At 41.7% G+C, this 20,200-nt stretch overlaps 1 protein-coding gene across 4 annotated transcripts in view; it reads left to right on the forward strand.

The window, feature by feature from the left end:
• The first annotated feature begins 364 nt into the window (after positions 1-364).
• The window catches only part of slc6a6a (solute carrier family 6 member 6a), a 33,005-nt gene continuing 13,169 nt past the window's right edge, over positions 365-20,200 (forward strand). The window contains exons 1-5 of one of the 4 annotated variants that reach the window (XM_029723803.1): positions 365-551; positions 10,787-11,016; positions 11,253-11,387; positions 15,260-15,494; positions 16,806-16,938. In XM_029723803.1, coding sequence (XP_029579663.1) covers positions 10,788-11,016; positions 11,253-11,387; positions 15,260-15,494; positions 16,806-16,938 — 732 coding nt within the window. In that variant the 5' untranslated portion in view covers positions 365-551; position 10,787. Of the gene's footprint in view, positions 552-5,569; positions 5,897-10,786; positions 11,017-11,252; positions 11,388-15,259; positions 15,495-16,805; positions 16,939-20,200 lie in introns of those variants that run through there. The other 3 variants (XM_029723802.1, XM_029723801.1, XM_029723800.1) reach the window with 3 other exon arrangements.

A 20,200-nucleotide genomic window follows, 5' to 3' on the forward strand; every position in this document is an offset into this window, starting at 1 on the left:
ATACTGAAGACAAATGTGATGGAACTTACATTTAGGACCATTTTTCCCATCATCAACCAGGTCCTTGCTTCTGTTTTAGGTATTATTGTTCATGGCTACATGGGTTATAGTTATTGTAATGTTTCACTGGTTACCGAGCCTGTGATGAAAACGCCACAGCATTCCCTCATGTCCTTTGTCCTTTCCATTCCTTTCTTGGCTGAGTTTGTGAGTCCGCATGCGTGCCTTGCTTTGAGACTAGATGAGCCAGATGAGGTGAGAGCGCCAAGCGATTCAAATTAGCGGGAACCTGTCACTTTAAGAATAAACTCTCCTGTTGCATGGGGAAGCTGGTGATTTTCCACTCAAACTCATATTAAACGCGCACCCGCTCTCAGAAACAAAGGTCAGAGAGAGAGAGAGAGCGAGAGAGAGAGAGAAATGGTGTAATTCATTTCCGATGCAATTGTTTTATTGAGCACTCACAGCACAACACAAGTTTAGGGGACAGCTCGAGCTATAAAATTACCTGGCAGGTAATTAAGCATCATCTTTACCCGTCAGAGAGATAAGTAATAGCAAATTAGATTGTTGTTTGTATGTTTTTAATGTATAGGCTAATATTCACATTATTTTCATGATATAAGACATATTATGATTTATATTATCTGAATAGAGCAGCCAATGTATGTTCTGTAACAATTTCTCAAGGTTTTGGACTAAAATATACATGTTGTTCTTTGATGTTTTCAGATATAAAAATAAGTGTCCTCTTGGGAATCTCTCGCCCTGCTTGATAATGTTTTATTTGAAGTGATGCTAATAATTGCTGTGTGTAAAAAAACAAATTATGCGCTGCGTGTGTCTGTGAGCGCACATGATGTGTAGGCTAAAAACACCATAGCTTGGACATCAACCAAGGGCGCCTTATATTGCTTTTGGACGTCAAACTATTTAATTAAAGCCAATGTTTTTAGGTATATTTGATTTGTCATAAAATTATGACAAAATGCAACATTAAAGTATAGGTATATTTTGGTTGCCATTGCCTTTGTGAGTGCGCTTCCGCGTTTGAAATTCTATAAATGAATAGGCTATATTTCCTACACTATAGCAGTGCTTTTTTATAATGCGATGCATTCTAAGAGGTCAACTTTTGGGGTTTGGGGTGGATGTATTGTCTTTAAGCCTTCGCACTCCTTTACGATGTTGCTGTCTGACTCTCCCACGTGTGCCTTCTTAATCTAACCTAGTCTATATTCTATGGATTGGTTTTGTCAAAGTGCAATGATGATGAGGCTGTTATTTGAAAGACGATGCTGTTCGTGAATTAGTTGTGACGGTTTAAGATGGTTTTAATACCCATTAACAGGTTGTACATTTTAACCCACTTATTTTGTCTTCACTCTGCCGGACAGAGTCGTAACTCCCGACAGAGAAACAAGCATTGATTGAGATTGAGGCGTGTCCTTTTTGGTACCATATTCTTTTAGGTACAACAATGTTGTAGTTTGCCATCCGTTGAAGAGAATGGATCGACTCTCGCCCTCCATTGGCTTTTGTACGACTTTAAAGAGGTGACGTTTTATGAATCAGATAATGACATTTCAAATTTGCTGCTCCTTTTGGATAAATACTTATTGATGTGTTGGTTGAGTCTTTGAGACACTGACACAATAGGCTGTAGTAGGCTAGTCTACAAACTAATGTGTCATAAAGATGAAGATGGCTTGTGTTTTTGTTTTGTATGTCAAGAGTGGATTATGAAACTAGGCATTGCTCTATTTCCTAACCATTGTCTTGGGTCTTTCCTAACCAACCATGAATAAGTTGTTGACAGTAGCCAAGCATACACTTACAGTGATGCTGCAAATATAATGCTTTCTCACAGAAGCCCATTTCCAAAGAATCAAAGGATAATGTGAAATCAATAGATATCTGCATTTTATTTTCATTGTATAACTGCATATTACCATTTTGATTCTTCATCTCATATCTGTGTATGATCAATCATTATATCTACCCTTTTTATTTTTTTAAACTCAAATGGGCCCTTGTTGAAGAAGACATAAAAAGGGGTAACTGTATTGAGTTTTCCGTCATATGAATATGTAATACACTGCAGCTATACTGGTGTGCACTTTATTACTGAGGCAGTATGCAATATTCCACGCCTATCAAAATAACAGTGCCATGGGGTCAAGCATCAGGCTACATTATCCCACATCTCTGTTATCTAACATACAGTGCATTCGTAAATTGTTCAGACCCCTTGACTTTTTTCACATTTTGTTAGGTTACAGCCTTATTCTAAAATTGGTTTTCCTCATCAATCTACACACAATACCCCCATAATAACAAAGCAAAAACAGGTTTTTAGAAATGTACATAAATATCACATTTACATACGTATTCAGACCCTTTACTCAGTACTTTGTTGAAGCACCTTTTGACAGCGAATACAGCCTTGAGTCTTCTTGGGTATGACGCTACAAGCTTGGCACATGGGTATTTGGGGAGTTTCTCCCATTCTTCTCTGCAGATCCTCTCAAGCTCTGTCAGGTTGGATGGGGAGCGTCGCTGCACAGCTTTTTCAGATCTCTCCAGAGATGTTCGATTGGGTTCAAGTCTGGGCTCTGGCTGGGCCACTCAACGGCATTCAGAGACCTGTCCCGAAGCCACTCCTGCATTGTCTTGGCTGCGTGCTTAGGGTCGTTTTCCTGTTGGAAGGTGATCCTTTGCCCCAGTCTGAGGTCCTGAGCGCTCCAAAGCAGGTTTTTATCAAGGATCTCTCTGTACTTTAGTCCGTTCATCTTTCCCTCTATCCTGACTAGTCTCCCAGTACCTGCCACTGGAAAACATCCCCACAGCATGATGCTGCCACCACCATGCTTCACCGTAGGGATGGTGCCAGGTTTCCTCCAGACATGACGCTTGGCATTCAGGCCAATCTTGATTTCATCAGACAAGAGAATCTTGTTTCTCATGGTCTGAGAGTCGTTAGGTGCCTTTTGGCAAACTCCAAGCGAGCTGTCATGTGCCTTTTACTGAGGAGTGTCTTCCGTCTGGCCACTCTATCGGGTTCTTGGTCACCTCCCAGACCAATGCCCTTCTCCCCCGCTCAGTTTGGCCAGGTGGCCAGCTCTAGGAAGAGTCTTGGTGGTTCCAGACTTCTTCCATTTAAGAATCATGGAGGCCACTGTGTTATTGGGGACCTTCAATGCTGCAGAAATGTTTTGGTACCCTTTCCCAGATCTGTGCCTCGACACAATCCTGTCTCGGAGCTCTACGGACAATTCCTTCGATCTCATGGCTTGGTTTTTGCTCTGACATGCACTGTCAACTGTTGGACTTTATATAGACAGGTGTGTGCCATTCCAAATCATGTCCAATCAATTGCATTTACCACAGGTGGACTCCAATCAAGTTGTAGAAACATCTCAAGGATGATCAATGGAAACAGGATGCACCTGAGCTCAAGTTCGAGTCTCATAGCAAAGGGTCTGAATACTTATGTAAATAAGGTATTTCTGTTTTTCTATTTTTAATGCATTTGCAAAACATTCTAAAAACCTACAAACCTGTCGTTTTGTCAGTATGAAGTATTGTGTGTAGATTGATGAGAAAAAAACGGTATTTAATCCATTTTAGAACAAGGCTAATGTAACAAAATGTGGAAAAAGTCAAGGGGTCCGAATACTTTCCGAATGCGCTGTAGCTCTCTCTCCTGATATGTAAAATGGACATTTGTTATTGGATTACCCCTTTAATGTATTCCATTTGCTTAAACACAAATGTTGTGCAAGACAAAACCCCTTGAGGTGGATCCATTTTTTTCCAATGGGATCCGGAGAGCTGGTTTGGGATGCTTGGCTGTTATTTGATGAATGTTTCTCTTTTCTATAATATCATGCTACACAGTAACATCCTGGCATGTTGATATAGAGGGTCCGCCGTCACAGATGAACTTGATTTGAACTTTATCTGCTGAATGTAAAGAGTAAAAAAACGACCTCCCCCTGGACTGTTGTCTCCAGGCAAGCTGCATCAGTTAAATTTGATCTTCTTAGAGACATCCCAGAATTCAGAGCCAAGACAAGCATTCCAACTCCATAAATCGATTATATTACATAATAGCGATTGTGTGCGGTCCACTGTATATCCAAATAAGGGTGGTATGGGGTGGGGTGAGTAGAAATTATACAAGCAAAGCTACAAGTGAGCCTACATATTAATTGGTTTGGACAACGTTTAATACTCCACTCAATTAAGTAATTGAGGAATGGTTTGGCTGTTATAAAACATGCAGACAAGGCTTTTTTTTCAACCATGCTCAGCGCATGAGGGGCGCATGATTTGTCATAAACAGAAGATATACCTTTGACTAAAGGTCTTATCAAATAATTTGATATTTTACAGTCTTTGATTCTGTCTTTAAGGCTTCAGTCTCAGAAGATAATGTCAACAGTCTAAGACCACAATGCAGTGGAATAAAGTAAAATAAACAAAAATCAATTCTGAGATTTGCGATGATGCCCCAATTTTTCCTTCATCCTCTAATGATATCAAGAAAAGTTAAGGGTCTGCAGTTTCATATAGAAATGTGGCTTGACTTTACGTTGACTGACAATTTAAAGCAACTGTATGAAACAGGAGCTCTGTCACACTGCTGCTCCTCTGTTGTCTGCCAATTTGTAACGGAACACAAGACAAATCTCAAGGAAACTCATTCACAGTATAACTTTGGTTTCTTTAACATTATGTAACAGAAAGTTTCTTTGCACTGTGCAAAACAATGTGAGTTGTTGTATTTTTCCAGAAGTGGCAAGGATATTCGCAGTCTGGAAATATAATTTGAAGTAACTACTTCTGTGTGTGTGTAAAAGCCTGCCAATAGCCAAGCTCTGTCTTCTGTCAAAAGGATTGCGCAATTCCTGTAGTGAAGTTTAACACAGTTTTTTAATTACCGTGCCAGCTATTGTACACGTGAGATCCTTTATGAGTATATTATGGTGTCTAAACAGAACAGGGAAGAATACAGGAACCATCACCTTATTAGGCGTTGTTATAGAGTGCACTGTACCTGGTTTACGTTTCAAAGATAACCTGGCACACGTCATGTCAAAATGGAGCAGAAGGCTCCCAAATACACCACAGAGACACTTCCCTGATTATATCCTGCCCCCGATTTAAGAAAACTATATTGATATTCACAAACAGTTCCCATAGAGATATTTGAAAGTCTTTGCTGTGATGTGAAATGACACAGTCATAAGCAGTTATAATAGGAAATGTCCCACATTTCCAATGCTATGTGGAAGTGGGACGTTAAGACAATAATACATGAAAACTTAGCATGGTTAGCCAAGCCAGTCATCAGTCCCTTCCTTCAGTCCCTGTCCAGCCACCACCCCTTACCCACATAATGTTTTAAGAGGGCTTCTTTCTCCTGCCTGGAAGCTGTCCCATGAGGCTTGATTTCCTCTGCATGCTGCTGCTCATGGCCTACTACTCTGTTCACACCCTCCCTCCCTCCCCCCTTCCCTCCCTCCCTCCCCCCTTCCTCCCTCCCTCCCTCCCCCCTTCCTATCCTGTCATCTGTTTCAGTTACGTGAATAAGAGGTGCCTATGACACATGCAGGGCAAAGCATTCAGCCCCAGTCCCTGACTCTGTGTGTGTTGTGGAGGGGGGGTGTTGTAAGTGGGAAGTGGAAATTTACAGTATCTGGAGAGTTGGTCCGCGACTGCGAGGCTGTGCCCAATCTCCACATACGATTTAATTGTCTTTAGCTGAGGGAGGGACTTGCTGTCAGCTCCACTTCTTGTGAGCAGTGTTGGCATAAAGACATTCAGTACAGAGGAATGGTGACAGCTGAGAGAGAAGCACACTACATATATCCACAGCCATGAAAGAAATGTAAGTCCTTGGAATTACTCAACTGAAATAATAAAATAGCCTTATCTAAATCTTTATGTCAAGTGATTATTAAGGTCTGTTTTGGGATTCTTTTTGTTTAATCTGAATGGACAATTTCATGTAAGTGCTTAGAAACCCTCTAATTAGCATATTTTAAATGGCTTTGTTAATGCTTTGTTTGAGTGTGAAAAGGGGGAACTACTTCACAAAGACTAAGGATTGCATTCAGACCTTTATTTCCATTTGCCTTTTATCTTTTGCAATGCATGTTTGTTACAGAATCTTTCTTTATGTTTGATTGGATGCTAAGTTGGTGATGTGTCTAATGCGGTGTTTTCAGATAATGACAGTGTGCTGTTTTAGAAGGGTTTGAGAATGTCTGGTCAAGGGTGTCTGGGTGTGTCATGTGGCAGATCCCATGGACTGTTGGCCTTAAGTCTGACGGCAGACAGCCTCCCAGCACCTAGCAGGTGAAAGCACATAGAGCAAGAGAGTGATAGAGGGATAGAGAGAGGAAGAGAAACAGAGTGGGTGAGAGCTGATACAGTTATGTAATGAGGTTTGAGAGTGGAAAGCAATTCAAGTTGACTTGTCATGCATAACAGAGACAGAGAGAACCTGGAAAATGACAGCAGAATGAGCAGAGCGATGGAGAGGACCATAACTGGAGCTGGATTTAGTAATGAGGGGTTTTGTGGTTGTAGCTCAAACAGCCATTTAAAGGGCAATTTCACAATTTTTCAACTTCATATTCATCTCCAGCACCACCCCAACATCAACTGATGTGAAAATTTTGCGTTTCTATGTGTTGTAGTAAAAAAGATAGAGGAAGCTAAGTGTTTCCAGTGACATCATCAGTGTGCATCATGTGATTTTAACCAATTATGAGTAGGCATTGCCCACTAATTGTCTACTAATTAGTTGATGATGTTATTGGAAACACTAATCTGCATATCTTTTTTAATACAAAACATAGAAATGATCCACTTTCACATATGTCGATGTTGGGGTGGTGCTGGAGATTATGAATATGAAGTTAAAGTGAAATTGCCCTTTAATAATTTAATGAACTAATAAGTAGTTATTTGAGACTGCAAAACAAGTTCACTTTTTTTATCAGACTCTGAAAAACAAAAGCACAGAGCGGTCACTGGTCAATGAGTGCAGCTTTGCATTAGATTTTCACAATGTGGTATTTGTCTGTGAGTAGCTGTGTGGTTCTATTTCTTAGTCTGCCTGTACAGTGGCTACAGGATGTAACTGTCTAGAGTGTTAGTCACATGAAAAGGTGACTGAAGATACCTTATGTTTTAAAGATCTATGGCTGCCTTTCAACTGAGAGTAGTTTAGATAGATTGTTCTGTAAACTGGCAATACATGTATGCATTTGAAAAGCAAAAGCAAAAATTAGAACAACAAATGGTGCTAAGCGTTAAGTGGCAAGTCCATGCATTCGTGTGGGTATGAAAGTTAAAAAGGCTTTAATGTATTGGGCTGATATTTTAAAAATACACCAACGCGTATAGGCTTACACTTCATCAGGATGTCTGACAATAATGTGTATTGTTGTAGAGATCCAACTATAAATCAACTTTGAATTATACTGTTACTTTCAGAGGCTTAAAGAGAAACATTTACTTATTGGAGAAAGATTTGTTCTCTAGCTATTGTTCTGTGAATCTTTTGGACTCGTAAGCTTTTGTGAGGCACACAATCTTCAATGACAGATTTCCATTGGAGCCAGCAAGAGTAGAGGGGAAGCCTTTAATGTTCTCCGTTTCTCTGTTTCTGCCAACTACATTTCAGTCTGAGCCTGCCTCAAAAGGACAGGAAACCTTACTCTGTTACAGTGGTATTATCAGACTTACAATTAATCATAGCTGCTTTTTTCATTCTTCCTGTTTTATACGACACCATTCATTGTATTCCAGCAGTAAGCTTAAATCAATTTGTGTCTTAAAATGTCCAAGGAATTTCTCCTGCCCTGCCATGCTTTGATTGTTTTACAGCTCTTTGGCACAGGCAGGGAAACGGGATACCTGAGACAGTAATTCCAAATCCTGTCTTTCTTGGAAAGACTGTTTACAGTATAAACATTCAGCGAACTTAAGCTGTAGGATCTTCCAGAACCCATCCAAGCTTTCGGAATGGACACGGATACATAAACAGCCTTCAGAAAGTATTCACACCCCTTGAATTTTCCCACATTTTGATGTTACAGCCTGAATTTAAAATGGATGCGCAATACCCCATAATATCAAAGTAGAATTATGTTTTTAGAAATGTTTACAAATGACTAAAAAATGAAAAGCTGAAATGTCCTGAGCCAATAAGTATTCAACCCCTTTGTAATGGAAAGGCTAAATAAGTTTGGGGTGGCAGGTAGCCTAGTGATTAGAGCATTGGGCCAGTAACCGAAAGGTTGCTGGATCAAATCCCCAAGCTGACAAGGTAAAAATCTGCCCCTGAACAAGGCAGTTAACCCATTGATCCCCAAGTGGCCATCATTGTAAATAATAATTTGTTCGTAACTGAATTGCCTAGTTAAATAAAGGTTAAATGTAAAAAAAAAGTTCAGGAGTAAAAATGTGCTTAACAAGTCTCATAAGTTGCATCGACTCACTCTATGTGCAATAATGGTGTTTAACATGATTTTATATTGACTACCTAATCTCTGTACCCTACACATACAATTATCTGTAAGGTCCCTCAGTCGAGCAGTGAATTTCAAACACAGATTCAACCACAAAGACCAGGGAGGTTTTCCAACGCCTCGCAAAGAAGGGCACCTATTGGTAGATGGGTAAAAAAAGCAGACATTGAATATCCCTTTGAGCATGGTGCAGTTATTAATTACACTGTGTATGGTGTATCACTACAGCAGTCACTACGAAGATACAGGTGTCCTTCTTAACTCAGTTGCTGGAAAGGAAGGAAACTACTCAGGGATTTCACCTTGAGGTAAATGGTGACTTTTAAACAGTTACAGAGTTTAAGGGCTGTGATAGGAGAACAGTGAGGATGGATTGTAGTTACTCCAATTGACCGAGTGAAAATAAGGAAGCCTGTACAGAATATTACAAAGCATGTATCCTGTTTGCAACAAGGCACAAAAGTAATACTGCAAAAAATGTGGCAAAGCAATTCACTTTTTGCCCTGAATACAAAGTGTTAAGTTTGGGGCAAGTACAATACAACACATTACTGAGTACCAATCTCCATATTTTCAAGCATAGTGGTGGCTGCATCATATAATGAGTATGCTTGTAATTGTAATAAAAGACTGGGTAGTTTTTCTGGATAAAAATGGAGCACAGGCAAAATCCTGCTTCAGTCTGCTTTCCACTAGATACTGGGAGAGGAATTTGCCTTTCAGCAGGACAACAACCTAAAACAAAAGGCCAAATCTACACTGGAGTTTCTTACCAAGAAGACAGTGAATGTTCCTGAGTGTCCGAGTTACAGTTTTGAAAGAAGTCTACTTGAAAATCTATGGCAAGACCTGAAAATGGGAAAATAATGGGCAAATGTTTCAGAATCCTGGTGTTGAAAGCTCTTGGAAACTTACCCAGAAAGACTCACAGCAGTAATCATTGCCAAAGTGTTGACTTAGGGGTGTGAATACTTATGTAAATTCATATTTATGTATTTCATTTAAAAAAATGTACAACAATTTCTTAAACATGTTTTCACTTTGTCATTATGGGGTATTGTGTAGATGTGTGAGAGAAAAAAATTATATATGTAATCCATTTTGAATTCAGGCTGTAACGCAACAAAATATGGAATACGTCTTGGAGTATGAATACTTTCTGAAGGCACTGTATCTTCTCTAAGTTTGCTTTTAGCATTAGGACAATTATTTGGCAGTGATTCTGGTTACATATTTATGGTGGATATCATGAGTTAGTCAGTGTTGTAGTTATTTAATAAATGATTTTTAGTCTATACGTGGTCTGAAAGGCATATGGTATATCCTGTTCAAAATATTTTCTTTCCTTAGATGACAATGTACCCACCTTGAAGGGAAGAGTAGGCTGTTGCTTCTCCTTGTATTTGTGTTCTTCAAGTATTGTTCGAGCTGCATTACCAGCAGACCTGTGTATTTGAGTGGTACTTAAAATACTATTTCTGTGCATTTGAGTATTTTCAAATACACAGCCCAAAATAAGTACTTTTATTTGAGTATTTGAATGGTTATTTGTAAAATAGTATGTTGAATACTTATTTCAAATACTGTTTTCAAATACCTGGGTTAAATGCATGGGAGTCTATTTGAGTCAGTGTATATTAGTTTTTCATATACTTTCCAAGTGTATTTCCAAATACACTAAAATATGAAACTACTTTTCAAATAAAATATATCTGAATACTTACTTTGAATGTATGTGAAAGCAATTGAGCTATTTGACATATTATTTGAACCCAGGTCTGATTACCAGGACATGTCTCAATATGATGTCCCTGGTTAATTCATGGATACAAAATTATACATAATCAACATTTCTTATACTATGCACATAGAAATTATATTTGTACAGTGCAAGTGAAGAGATTATTCAACCCAGAGAGATGTGCAATGCAAGATGGAATGTATATCCAATGTGAAGTGAATAAAAGAGAACTGTGGCGAGGAGGAAGCCATACAGTGACTCCTGTAGCAGTTCTCATTGCAGGCTCTATACTGACACATAGCTGTATCACTGTATCACGCCATAGCTGACTATATAGCACGTGAGAGACCCTCATCTTGCTAATGCGCCGTCCTCTCTCTGCCTTATCCGGCTCACGTCTCTCTCTCTTCCTGTTCATCTCTCTCGCTCTCTCTCTCTCTCGCTTTCTCTAATTCTCTCTCTCTTTCCTTGTCCTCTCTCCTCTCAACCTCTATAGCATGGCACAGAAAGAGAAACTCCAATGTCTGAAGGATTTCCACAAGGACACGCTGAAGCCTTCGCCAGGGAAGAGCCCGGGCACGCGGCCGGAGGACGAGGCAGAGGGCAAGCCCATCCAGAGGGAGAAGTGGGCCAGCAAGCTAGACTTTATCTTGTCCGTGGCCGGAGGCTTTGTCGGTTTAGGGAATGTGTGGCGCTTCCCGTACCTCTGCTATAAGAATGGTGGAGGTAGGCATTCAAATGAACATGGGCCCTTTCTCCATACAGACAGGTCTTAAAGTTGGGGGTCACTCAAGTTTGATAATAGTTTTCAGGAACCTATAAAAAACCTCAAGTCAGAGACTGCAATTACAGGATTTTGATTTGTGAAATGGCTGTGGGTGAGCACATACTGTAGACCCTGACATTTGTAGGCTAACTGTCTGTTCCCTTTCCCTCCCTCTCTCTTCCTCTCCTCCACCCAGGTGCGTTTCTCATCCCCTACACCATCTTCCTGTTTGGTGGAGGCCTGCCGGTGTTCTTCCTGGAGGTGGCTCTGGGCCAGTATACCTCTGAGGGAGGCATCACCTGCTGGGAAAAACTCTGCCCCATCTTCACTGGTGAGTCACCACACTGCTTCCCATTATCCTAATACCATTCTCCCCTATTGCCATTAAGGCCGGTCGTCATCAGGGAAAGTAGGCAGGGAAAGGAGGTTGTGTAAGCCTTCTTGGACATGTACTGTAGGTGGTAACGTCAGCGACTGACAGAGGGATTAGCGAAGAGCCTAAACACAGTTTCCATTAGCGTTGCTCAGGCGGGGCGCCAAACCTGCTTTGTGCCTGCTTAGTGCCTTGTCCCATCGCAGAAAAAAAAACCTACTGAAAATAATGATGTTACCAGCCCTTGATCTAGCCTCGATGTTATTCACGTCCTGCTTTAAAAAAACAACGAATTCCAGTGACAACTACTGTAGTAGTTCTGTTTTTCTGACTGCTCTTGCGAAACTCCCTAGCAGCGACCAACAGCACTGGTTGTGCTATTGGTCTGTGGGTTGCTAGACTCAGTGCACAGACATTGAGTTCTGCTGAGGTCTCCCTCCCTGTGTTCTGATGGGTAATTGGACCATAGATACTTCATTCATTAGCATGCTCTGTGATGTGTAAAATGCGTTATTCAGCATAGCTGTGGAGCAGACTGGTCCCAGATATGGATGTGCTTCAGCCAACTTTCTCTGACTGTGTTTTTGACATGCATAAGGATTTAGCTAAAGCACACAGTGCTGCTGATCTGCGACCAGGTTAGTTGAGGATTGCCTCATTTGCATTGGAGCCTGGAGTGGACGTAATCAAACACCAAACATTGAACACTAAAAGGTGCTGCATGGTCAATCCGATGTCTTCATTGGCCGTGCAGCATTTACGGTGATACTGCCTCTGCAGAAGTCAGGGCATTCATACTTCTTGTGCTTTGCGGAGCAGCGCAGAGCTGTTGAGCAGAGCTGTTGTGAAGGAAGTAGTCAAGGAAGTGAGTTTGTGTTTATACAGGACCTCCCGCCCCCACCTACCGTCAACCAATCATGTCAATGAGGAGGTATACAGAGTTATACGGAGCCCTCAGTATTGTTACAACAATTGGGGAGGCACACGGCAATGCAATACGGAGCTCAATTTGGCCTCTGCTTGCCTCTGGAGGCTCCGCAATTGCCACACCCTCCGTAATTGCACACCCTCCATACGGAGCCTTCGACCACATCGGATCAAGCATAAATTGGCTTTTAGACTGGCCTATTTTTTTTGTACTTGTGGCAGCTAAGTACATACATGCACAAGCACATGTATTTTCAGCCTTGGTTGTGTAAAGTAGTGCTGAGTTCTGTGTTACCATGGCAACAGAGGAGGTTAGAGCGAGTTGCCTAGCAATGGGATCTGCCCCAAAATGATAAATATCTCATGCAGTGGATCAGCAAAGAAACACTTTTTTTTCATGAAATGATGGACGGTGTAGGTCTTGGCAGCAGGGGGCCACCTGTTTTGTTTGTCAGCACCACAGATATGTTATCGGATATTACTGTAGCATGATGTCGTTATTACAGTCCTGGCGTCACGGTTTGGCACTCTAACGTATCTCCTTATCAGTCAGGGTCCTGCCATAGGTTTACACTGTGATATGCTACTGGCAGACCAGTTCTAACATGTAGACCAGTAGGTAGAGAGACAGCTCCCAGCCATAAGCTGCTATTCCATGAAGCCGGGAGCGGCAGGTAGAAACAGACAGCTGAAGACTGGGGGTGCAGCCAATCTTCAGCATCTGTTGATGTGCTTGAATATTGAAGGAGTGCTGAGGCAGCTGCCTAATTGACTGGTGGGTTGTGTGAACTGGCACACACACGCAGGTGTGCATGCACACACACACACACACACACACACACTCACTTGCGCACACACACACACACACTCACACGTGCGCAAACACACACACGCACATGCGCGCGCACACTTTTGTTTACCCACATATAGACTAGAGAGTGACAGATGCCCACAGGTGGCCTATAGGCCGGCTGCCATTGTCCCTCTTAATGTTTTATCACACCTACAGAAGGCCTGCCCTGCCTCACCCACCACACACACAACCCTGACTGGCGGAGGTAACACCACTTTACAAATAGATCAGAGGAGTGGAAGACTACAGGGGATTTCTGTGACTAAAGTCATTATTACCAGAGTTAGTACACTCAAGCCAGGGAAACATCCTCTCTTTGAAATAGGAGTGTTGAGTTGTGAACATCCGAGTCAGTGGATTGGTTTCTAATGATTTTATAGACATACATTTAGTCAAAAGGCGCTAGGTCAGTGCTGTTCACTGATGTGCTTCAGCTCCAATGTTGGCTTTACTTAGTTTAGTTTACAAGGGGATTCAGTGACACATATTGAAGCCCCTATGGCACTGTTCTGCTACAGTAAATGCATTGAAGGGTTTGATTCCAATATATGATAAATGGCAATTGAAATGAATGGTCCTTTCTCTGTGTATCAATTATGGCTGTTGTCGTACTTTCAAAACATTTGCTTTAGAATGTTTTTTTTTTGCATAACGCAATATCCGACAGTCTTGTTTCATACAAAAACGTGTTATATCCAGAGCTGTGTTTAGAGAGCAGGGACATCGGTGTTTCTGCATTATGATGTATTTACATGACACTACAACATTTTATGGCAGCCAAGTTAGCACTCATTAACATTACACAAGGAATTGTAAAAATAAATGCTATGTAGCCTAACTGAATGTCTAGAATTCTTTTTAAAAATGCAAAAAGTTAGCCCAACTCTCTAAATATATAGCTCTGGCTATATCCACTGTCCAGATGTGCTGAACCTTCCAAATGGTTTTAGCTGCTGGCGTAAAAGTGAGCAATTTAGCGAATCATTGTCATTATATTTGTCTGTTCAGTTGTAAGTTGTATTATATATTTCTATATTATATATTATTGATATTATTATATGTATATTATTATGAAGTGTATATAATCAAACTCAAAATCTTCCCTTGATTTATCCTAACGAAACAAACCTGTAAAAACCCTATAAAATTGTTCCAAAAGTTGCTTAAATGTCCAAAAAGAAAACGTGCTTTCCATACACTGTTCACTCTCTGGATACAATAAATTGGATATGTGATAGGGTATTTGCATTATATAGTTTAAACAAATTAATTATTTTAATGTGTTTATTTATGTATCGATACTTTATTACATGTGGGGGCAGCAGGTTGCCTGGCGGGTTAGAGCATTGGGCCAGTAACCGAAAGGTTGCTGGATCAAATCCCAGAGCTGACAAGGTAAAAATCTATCGTTCTGCCCCTGAGCAAGGCAGTTAACCCACTGTTCCCCAGGCGCCGATGACGTGGATGAAGATTAAGGCAGCCGCCTGCACCTCTCTGATTCAGAGGGGTTGGGTTAAATGCAGAAGATACATTTCAATTGAATGCATTCAGTTGTACAACTGACTAGGTATCCCCTTTTCCCTAATTGTTTAAAACCCAATCAAGATACTTTTTCTATTGCAGTTCTGTTGTTTGGGGTGGTTACATAGCATTTTGCCACAAAACATGATTATTTGTCTCCCTAAAATAAAATTACCTTGCAATATATTTTAAACAAAATCATAGGTGTCTTTTCACTAGCCCATTAATCGGTAACATGAAAAAAGAATAGCTTGATCTCTTTCACAAGATGTGTTTTTAATTAATCAACATTTCAATTTATCAACATTTAAATAATAAAAAAAATGATATATCGCGTTTTGGAATGAAACTCTTGTGGTTTCACAATTTAGTTGTAGGTCATCGATTTTTCATGGAGGTTTCATCATTGCTGTGACTTATTCCAAGAACACTAGTTCTCTGTTTACTCCCAAGCTTCTGCACTGGTTCACTGATATAATAAAGAATCAACCCGGTATTGGTTTTAATGAATTATTTCTCTTCTCTGTAGGTATTGGCTATGCCTCTATCGTGATCGTCTCTCTCCTGAACATCTACTACATAGTGATTCTAGCCTGGGGACTCTACTACCTATTCCAGTGCTTTCAGCCGGAGCTGCCCTGGGCCAAATGCAATCAGCCGTGGAACACAGACCGGTGTGTAGAGGACACATTCCGCAAGAACAAGACCCTGATGTTGGCTGCCAATATCACCAACTTCACCTCCCCCGTCACTGAGTTCTGGGAGTGAGTACTCACCGTCTGACAGCTGGGTTGACTCTGTACTGACACACACACACACACACACACACACACACACACACACACACGCACACACGCACACACGCACGCACGCACGCACGCACGCACGTGAACACAGACAGGTTTACAATGTCAAAAACAAACTCAAATATAAACAGTGCAGATACCGTGCCTCTTCCTTGTTTGCTGTAAACTTATGTTTGAATGGGCAACATTTCCAAGAAATCCCCCCTCTATCATGAGGTTCATTCTATCTTTAAATTAGATCATTTCACTGTACTATATTTGGATCAAGGGGTATTATCCTTTTCCTTTACTCTTAAAAGTCCTGCCAAAGTTGTATTCTCTTGGGAAGCCACAACCACTTAACTTCAAATCACAATTTAGGTTAAGATGATGCTAATTAACATTTGGCCAACACAAAATCCAGCGTAGATGATATCTACTTTCTACCAGAGTCATATATACTGAGTGTACAAAACAGTAAGAACACCTGCTCTTTCCATGACATAGACTGACCAGGTGAATCCAGGTGAACGCTATGATCCCTTATTGATTTCATTTTTTTATCCACGTCAATCAGTGTAGATGAAGGGGAGGAAATAGGTTAAGCCTTGAGACTATTGAGACATGGATTGTGTCTATATGTGCCATTCAGGGGGTGAATGGGCAAGACAAAATATTTAAGTGCCTTTGAACGGAGTATGGTAGTCTCACCGGTTTGTGTCAAGAACTGCAACGTTGCTTGGTTTTCATGCTCAACAGTTTTGCATGTGAATCAATAATGGTCCACCACCCAAAGGACATCCAGCCAACTTGACACAACTATGGGAAGCATTGGCGTCAACATGGGCTAGCATCCTTGTGGAACGCTTTTTGACACCTTGTAGAGTCCATGCCCCGGCGAATTGAGGCTGTTCCACAGAAATAGAACACATAGAATGAAAATACATTCTGCCGTATTCTCTCAAAATTGTCTCAGGGCACAGTTCATTCAGGTCCAGGGTGAGCTAGAGCAGAGGAGGGTTGGTGAAAACTAGACCTCACAGACACACTATTACCGTCACATCATGTGGATGTTTGCTTTTCACTGCTGTTGATGTAACCTCTGTTGGCATGAAACCTTGGACAGGACCCACAGGAATTATGACATGTCACACTTGCCCTACTTTTAAAATGTTTTTGTAGAGTGGAAAATGTACTGTGCTGTATCGTTCAGGGGTCTACATAAGCCTACAGTTCTGTCCCATCAGAACAGTCATTAACCTGGATGCTGTCTGCCCCCTCTCTCTTAAGACGCAATGTGCTGAGCATCTCCTCTGGAATTGATGACATCGGGCCACTGAAGTGGGACCTAGCCCTGTGTCTCCTGGCAGTGTGGATTGTCTGCTTCTTCTGCATCTGGAAGGGAGTCAAGTCCACTGGGAAGGTGGGTAGTAGCATGATGTGGTTGTTATCAGGCTTGTTTGTAGTCTCTTAAAAAGTGTGTTTACAGATGTCGGATCTTAATTTGATCACCCTGTTGCAGGACAACTTTACTACGAAAAATGTATCAACCCCTACAAAAATGTCCATTAATTATAATCCACATAATATTTCACATTTCCTGTTGCTGCAGAATTATTTTCCTGCTGGTGCAAACTGGCTCAAGTTAGTATCCTACATCTGTATGTATACACCCAAAAAAGGGAATTACTTAATATGTATTGTCTGCTGCCTAAGGGCATTAACCTGGGTGCTAGGTGATTTTTGTTGTAGCCAACTTGTCTCTATCACTGACAAAGCAGTAACGGTCTGTTGATGATTGCAGAAACAGGCAGGTTAGTCTGTTTGATTAAGGACCATGAGTTACTGTACTGTACATTAGGTTTTGGCCAGACTCTATGCTGACAGTGTGTTAGTGTGCAGTACAGTACAGCAGATCCCTCAGAGCTCTGTCTGTCTGTCAATGGAGTGGGACAGTCACTGTGCTGTGTCCAACACTGATTACTGAACCACTTAAAGGACCACTGTGGCTTGTTGGGAGACCGATCAACTGTCTATTTGGTGAACTGTTACGGAAATACCTAATTCGTGGTTTCAGCTCTGTACAAAACACAGACCATTATGGTAAACAGTTGCATATCCAGCATTAAATCAAATCAAATTTTATTGGTCGCATACTACACATGGTTAGCAGATGTTAATGCGAGTGTAGCAAAATGCTTGTGCTTCTAGTTCCGACAGTGCAGTAATATCTAACAAGTAATCTAACAATTTCCCAACAAGTACCTAAAACACACATCTCTAAAGTGAATGAGAATCTGTACATATAAATATATGGATGAGCGATGGCCAAGCGGCATAGGCAAGGTGCAATAGATGGTATAAAATACAGCCTTGCCTATGCCGCTCGGCCATCGCTCATCCATATATTTATATTTACATATTTTCATTCACCCCTTTAGATTTGTGTGTATTAGGTAGTTGGTGGGGAATTGTTAGATTACTTGATAGATTTGTGAGTAGTAGGTAGCTGTTGGGAATTGTTAGATATTACTTGTTAGATATTACTTTACTGTTGGAACTAAGGGGCACAAGCATTTCGCTACACTCGCATTAACATCTGCTAACTATGTGTATGTGACCAATACAATTTGATTTGATTTTACGGCATATACATATGATATGAGTAATGTAGAATATGTAAACATTATTAAAGAGGCATTATTTAAAGTGAAATTGTTTAAGGTGACTAGTGATCCATTTATTAAAGTGTCCAGTGATTGGGTCTCAATGTAGGCAGCAGCCTCTCTGAGTTAGGGATCGCTGTTTAGCACTCTGATGGCCTTGAGATAGAAGCTGTTTTTCAGTCTCTCAGTCCCAGCTTTGATGCACCTGTACTGACCTCGCCTTCTGGATGGTAGCGGTGTAAACAGGCAGTGGCTCAGGTGGTTGTTGTCCTTGATGATCTTTTTGGCCTTCCTGTGACATCGGGTGCTGTAGGTGTCATGGATGCGTTGTGCAGTCTGCACCCACCTCTGGAGAGCCTTGCGGTTGAGGGCGGTGCAGTTGCCGTACCAGGCTGTGATATAGCCCGCCAAGAAAATCTCGATTGTGCATCTGTAAAAGTTTGTCAGGTTTTTGGGTGACGAGACAAATTTCTTCAGCCTCCTGAGTTTGAAAAGGTGCTGTTGTGCCTTCTTCACCTCACTGTCTGTGTGGGTGGACCATTTCAGTTTGTCTGTGATGTGTACGCCCAGGAACTTTCCACCTTCTCCACTGCTGTCCCTTCGATGTGGATAGAGGGGTGCTCCCTCTGCTGTTTCCTGAAGTCCACAATCTCCTTTGTTTTGTTGACATTGAGTTAGAGGTTGTTTTCCTGACACCACACTCCGAGTGCCCTCACCTCCTCTGTGTAGGCTGTCTCGTCGTTGTTCGTAATCAAGCCCACTACTGTTGTGTCATCTGCAAACTTGATGATTGAGTTGGAGGCCTGCATGGCCACGCAGTCATGGGTGAACAGGGAGTACAGGAGGGGCCTGAGCACGCACCCTTGTGGGGCCCCAGTGTTGAGGGTCAGCGAAGTGGAGATGTTGTTTCCTACCTTCACCACCTGGGGGCGGCCCATTAGAAAGTCCAGGACCCAATTGCACAGGGCGGTGTTTAGACCCAGGGCCTCCAGCTTGATGATGAGCTTGGAGGGTACTATGGTGTTGAATGCTGAGCTGTAGTCAATGATTAGCTTTCTTACATAGGTATTCCTCTTGTCCAGATGGGATAGGGCAGTGTGCAGTGTGATGGCGATTGCATCGTCTGTGGACCTGTTGGGGTGGTATGCAAACTGTAGTGGGTCTTTGGGTGTCCGTTAAGGTGGAGGTGATATGATCCTTGACTAGTCTCTCAAAGCACTTCATGATGACAGAAGTGAGTGCTACTGGACGGTAGTCATTTAGTTCAGTTATCTTTGCCTTCTTGGGTACAGGAACAATGGTGGCCATCTTGAAGCATGTGGGGACAGCAGACTGGGATAGGGAGTGATTGAATATGTCCGTAAACACACCAGCCAGCTGGTTTGCACATGCTCTGAGGAAGCAGCTAGGGATGCCGACCTGGGCCAGCAGCCTTGCGAGGGTTAACACGTTTAAATATTTTACTCACGTCGGCAGCGGAGAAGGAGGGTGGGGGCGCGGTCCTTGTTAGCGGGCCGCGACGGTGTCACTGTATTATCCTCAAAGCGGGCAAAGATGTTTAGTTTGTCTGGAAGCATGCCGTCGGTAGTCTGTGATTTCCTGTAGACTGTGCCACATACGTCTTGTGTCTGCGCCTTTGAATTTCGACTCCACTTTGTCCCTGTACAGGAATTTCGCTTGTTTGATTGCCTTGAAGAGGGAATAACTACACTGTTTATATTCAGCTATATTCCCAGACCTCTTTCCATGGTTAAATGAGGTGGTTCGCACTTTCAGTTTTGTGCAAATGCTGCCATCCATCCACTGTTTCTGGTTATGGTAGGTTTTAATAGTCACAGTGGGTACAACATCTCCATTGCACTTCTTAATAAACTCACTCACCGAGCCAGCGTGTAGACCGATTGTTGTTTTCTCAGGCTGACCGGAACATATCCCAATCCGCGTGATCAAAACATTCTTGAAGCGTGGATTCCGATTGGTCAGACCAGCGTTGAATGGTTCTAGTCACTGGTACATCTT

This window comes from Salmo trutta, chromosome 30, assembly GCF_901001165.1.
Source record: "Salmo trutta chromosome 30, fSalTru1.1, whole genome shotgun sequence".
Classification (NCBI taxonomy): Eukaryota; Metazoa; Chordata; class Actinopteri; order Salmoniformes; family Salmonidae; genus Salmo; species Salmo trutta.